At 58.9% G+C, this 4,901-nt stretch overlaps 1 gene segment (V, D, J or C); it reads right to left on the bottom strand.

The window, feature by feature from the left end:
* Positions 1-2,898: 2,898 nt before the first annotated feature.
* Positions 2,899-4,470, bottom strand: LOC136375091 (immunoglobulin heavy variable 3-23-like). The segment is given in 4 exon segments: positions 2,899-2,977; positions 3,596-3,913; positions 4,002-4,103; positions 4,461-4,470. Coding segments are annotated over 4 exon segments (509 nt in total).
* Positions 4,471-4,901: the final 431 nt, after the last annotated feature.

Here is a 4,901-nt window from a genome sequence, read left to right as displayed (position 1 = left end):
CGCCGTCGTTCAAGGGCCGGGTGACGATCTCCAGGGACAACGGGCAGAGCTCGGTGACACTGACCATGAACAGCCTCAAGGACGAGGATTCCGGCTCCTATTTCTGTGCCAGGGGTGGTTATAATGATGCTTATGGTATTGGTCTCGCCCCCATCTCTGTGTCCCCAGCTGTCCCCAGCTGTCCCCAGCTGTCCCCAGCTGTCCCCAGCTGTCCCCACAGCCCAGACCCTTCCCCCAGACCCCAGCCCCTGGCCCAGCTCTCGGCCCTTGGCCCCAGATCTGCCCCGGCTGTGCCAGCGCTGCACTCATTGGGCTGATTTGGCCCCAAACCCCAACTTTTGGCCAAAATCCGAGTCCTTGGCCCAAAATTCCCTCTCCTGGCACAGAGTGAAAAAGGTCCACGAACTGGCCGGAACTCCCCGGAAAAAGGAAATTCTGGGATTTTGTCCAAGGCTCCAACACGGCCCCGGAACCGACACCGAAACGCATCGGGGAGATTTTGGGCAAATGGGGAAATCTGGGTGGAAAGCCAAGAGTCCAGGCAGCGATGGCGGAGTTTGGGGGGAAATGGCTGAGATTTGGGGCCAAGGGTGTGGATTTGGAATGAATGGTCAGGGGATTGTGGGAAATTCCGGGACGCCGTGGTGAGGGCTTGGGGCCGTGAGCCGTGTTCCCAATACCACCAGCAGCAACAGCAGCACCATAGTAACTGCTGTAACAACCACTGCTGGAACATTTGGCACAGAAATAGGAGCCGGAATCCTCGTCCTTGAGGCTGTTCATGGTCAGTGTCACCGAGCTCTGCCCGTTGTCCCTGGAGATCGTGAACCGGCCCCACACGGAGGGTGCGTAGAAAATGGTGCCACCATTGTTGCTGATACTGGCGACGAATTCCAGCCCCTGCCCGAGTTTCTGGCGGATCCAGAACATGTCGTAACTCCCGAAATCGAACCCAGACCCTCGGCAGAGGAGGCGCAGGGACCCCCCGGGGGCTGGAGGTGTCACCCCCGGACTCCAGCAGGGTCACGGCCACTTGGAGCCAGTTAAATTTCTGAGCAAAATATTCATATTAAAGAATGTAAAGCAATAATTTTCTAACTAATTTTTTCCAATAATTTTTTGCTCGAAGCATTTAATTAGGAACCAACAGTCAGGATTTTGGGTCAGTGTTTGATCTTTTCCCATCCCCATCTCCCCTTTTTCCCGCAGGGCTCCGGGCGGCCGTGACCCTGCTGGAGTCCGGGGGGGACCTCCAGCCCCCGGGGGGTCCCTGACTCTGCTCTGCCGCGCCTCCGGGTTCAATTTTGGGAGTAGCTCCATGGGCTGGATGCGCCAGAGCCCCGGGAAGGGGCTGGAATGGATCGCGGGGATCACCAGCAGTGGTGGCAGCACCGCATACGCGCCGTCGTTCAAGGGCCGGGTGACGATCTCCAGGGACAACGGGCAGAGCTCGGTGACACTGACCATGAACAGCCTCAAGGACGAGGATTCCGGCTCCTATTTCTGCGCCAAATCTGGCAATGCTAACGCTGCTGATGGTGATGCTGGACATGGGGAAGACTTCAGCCTTCCTCCCAAAAGCCCACCTCACGACCCGCAGGAGGTGTGGCAGCTCATTTGAATATGAACCGAGATCAGGTGTGGAATGGGCGGGTGGGGTCGTGTGTGTGTCTGGGGTCAATGTGGATTTAAATCTCTTTTTATGGGATTAATCTAGATTGAAATCTGGGTTTGTGGTGCCAGTTGCCTATTTAAACCTGGATTTGTGGAGGCGGTGTGTATTTAAGTCTGGATTTGTGGGGTCAGTGTGTATTTAAACCTGGGTTTATGGTGTCACTGTGTATTTAAATCTGGGTTTATGGGGTTTCGTTTGTCACGGTTTTGGTGCTGCCTTTGGTGCTGCTGCTCCTGATCTGGGTGCTGCCGTCGGCCCCATTGGCTCATGGTGGGGACAGAGGGGCCGGGGCCGGGCCAGGGGAGGGCTCTGGGGACAGCTGGGGACAGCTGGGGACAGCTGGGGACACGGCCATGGGGGTGGGGACAAAACTATAAGCAGCATTAGCACTGCCAGCATAGGCACATCTGGCACAGAAATAGGTTCCAGAATCCTCGTCCCTGAGGCTGTTCATGGTCAGTGTCACCGAGCTCTGCCCGTTGTCCCTGGAGATCGTCACCCGGCCCTTGAACGACGGCGCGTACCAGGTGCTGCCACCATCGCTGTTGATCCCTGCGATCCATTCCAGCGCCTGCCCGGGCTTTTGGCGGACCCAGTACATGGAGTAACTCCCAAAACTGAACCCGGACCCTCGGCAGAGGATGCGCAGGGACCCCCTGGACTCCAGCAGGGTCACCGCTCCCCAAAGATCAGAATCTTCATCATTTCTCCCCCCAAACTCCCCCGGTTTAGCCTCAAATCTACACACCTAGTTTCCGATATTTAGAGCAGCCACAAACCCTGCAATTAACCCTGATCCACTCATGAATTAATTGTAAAACCTTCGTCTGACACTGCTCCATTCATTGCCCCATTAACGGCCCATTAACGAACCCCAAATCCCTGGGGGGCTCCGACCCCAGAGTGACCCGGCCACGGCCCCGAGCTCCTCCCGCTCCTCGCCCTCCTGGCCCTGCTGGCCCTGCCAGGTGTGTCCCGGCGCCTCCGGAGCGCCACGCCCACCCCGGGACACGCCCGGATCCGGCGCCTCATCCCCATCTCCCCTTTTTCCCGCAGGGCTCCGGGCGGCCGTGACCCTGCTGGAGTCCGGGGGGGACCTCCAGCCCCCGGGGGTCCCTGCGCCTCCTCTGCCGAGGGTCTGGGTTCAATTTCGGGAGTTACGGATTTGACTGGGTTCGCCAGAGCCCCGGGAAGGGGCTGGAATACGTCGCAGGGATGAACAGTTATGGCAGCACCTGGTACCCGCCATCGCTGCAGGGCCGGGTGACGATCTCCAGGGACAACGGGCAGAGCTCGGTGACACTGACCATGAACAGCCTCAGGGACGAGGATTCCGGCTCCTATTTCTGCACCAGGAATAACAATGGTTACAATCACGGCGGTGGGCACAGTGCGGGTTGGGGCGTTGCTGCTCCTGTTTATGGGTGTCACCCTGTCCCCGTGCCCCAGATCATTCCTTCCAATACCCGGGCCAATTTTTGACCTTTGTCTCAACCCTTGGCCCCAAATCGGGAATTTTCTCACCCTGAGCTCAACCTCTTCCTTCTGATCCCAAACATTTCCTTCCAGACTTCTCCAGTTCTGCCGCAAATTCCAACTCCTTTACCCACGTCACAGCCCCAAACCCAAATCTGCCCCATCGGCCCCAAATCTCGGCCTTTTGCACGAAGTTTTGGGGAATTTGGGTGACACCCGGAGCCGCCAGCTGAGGTTTGGGGCCAGGAGCTGAGGATGTGGGGCAGGAGCTGAGGATGTGGGGCAGGAGCGGTGCAGGGCTGCAGCCAATGGGGAGAGACTGGGCCAGGGACTGGGGTCTGGGGGAAGGGTCTGGGCTGTGGGAACAGCTGGGGACAGCTGGGGACAGCTGGGGACACTGAGACGGGGATGGGGCCAAAACCATAAGCAGCAGCAGCACCATACAAACCAGTATAAGCATCTTTGGCACAGAAATAGGAGCCGGAATCCTCGTCCCTGAGGCTGTTCATGGTCAGTGTCACCGAGCTCTGCCCGTTGTCCCTGGAGATCGTCACCCGGCCCTTGAACGATGGCGAGTAGCTGGTCTCCCCATCATCATCAATGCCCGCGATCCATTCTAGCCCCTGCCCGGGTCTCTGGCGGATCCACATTATTCCAAAACTCCCGAAATCGAACCCAGACCCTCGGCAGAGGAGGCGCAGGGACCCCCCGGGGGCTGGAGGTCCCCCCCGGACTCCAGCAGGGTCACGGCCGCCCGGAGCCCTGCGGGAAAAAGGGGAGATGGGGATGAGGCGCCGGATCCGGGCGTGTCCCGGGGTGGGCGTGGCGCTCCGGAGGCGCCGGGACACACCTGGCAGGGCCAGCAGGGCCAGGAGGGCGAGGAGCGGGAGGAGCTCGGGGCCGTGGCCGGGATCCTGCCGGGATGTGCCGGGATCGGGGTCTCGGGGGCTTTCTGTGGTTTTTAATGTGTTGTTAATTAGGCGTTGAAAGGAGCAGTGTCAGGCAGAGACATGGAATTAACTGACGAGTGGTATGATGTTAATTACAGCGTTTCAGGCACTTTGAGACCCTGCAAACCTTGGGGAGAAATTTAAGGGAAAAATATTCTGAAGATTTGGGGCTGCCGAAGGGACCCTGACCCTGCTGGAGTCCGGGGGTGACATCTCCAGCCCCCGGGGGGTCCCTGCGCCTCCTCTGCCGCGCCTCCGGGTTCGATTTCGGGAGTCAAGGGTTGATGTGGGTTCGCCAGAGCCCCGGGCAGTCGCTGGAATATGTCGCAGGGATTGACACTGGTGGCAGCCCCTGGTACCCAGCGTCATTCAGTGGCCGGGTGACGATCTCCAGGGACAACGGGCAGAGCTCGGTGACACTGGCCATGAACAGCCTCAAGGACGAAGATTCTGGAATCTATTTCTGTGCTAAAGAATCCGGTGCTGGTTCCGGCGCTGGTTATATTGGTCGGGTTGGTGTCTGGAGTTTTGGCCCCGCCCCCAAGGCCGTGTCCCCAACTGTCCCCAAAGCCCCGCCCCTGTCCCCCCACCTCAGCCCTTGCCCCAAATCTTGACCCTGTTCCCCAAACCCTGTCCCGGTTCTGCCTCGAGCTCTCAGCCGCTGTCCCCAGAGCTCAGCTGGCGAAGATTCGGGCTGTGGTTTCTGTGTATCGATTGTTTTATATCGATAGCGGCAGCAGCGCCTCGTGTCCTTCGCTGTGCGCAGAAAATAATGACAGAGGTCATCCAAGGAGTTTTCT

The sequence above is a fragment of the Sylvia atricapilla genome, unplaced genomic scaffold (genome assembly GCF_009819655.1).
Source record: "Sylvia atricapilla isolate bSylAtr1 unplaced genomic scaffold, bSylAtr1.pri scaffold_88_arrow_ctg1, whole genome shotgun sequence".
Classification (NCBI taxonomy): domain Eukaryota; kingdom Metazoa; phylum Chordata; class Aves; order Passeriformes; family Sylviidae; genus Sylvia; species Sylvia atricapilla.
The sequence above is the reverse complement of the archived record's forward strand: the minus strand, read 5'-3'. Positions and strand labels throughout refer to the sequence as shown.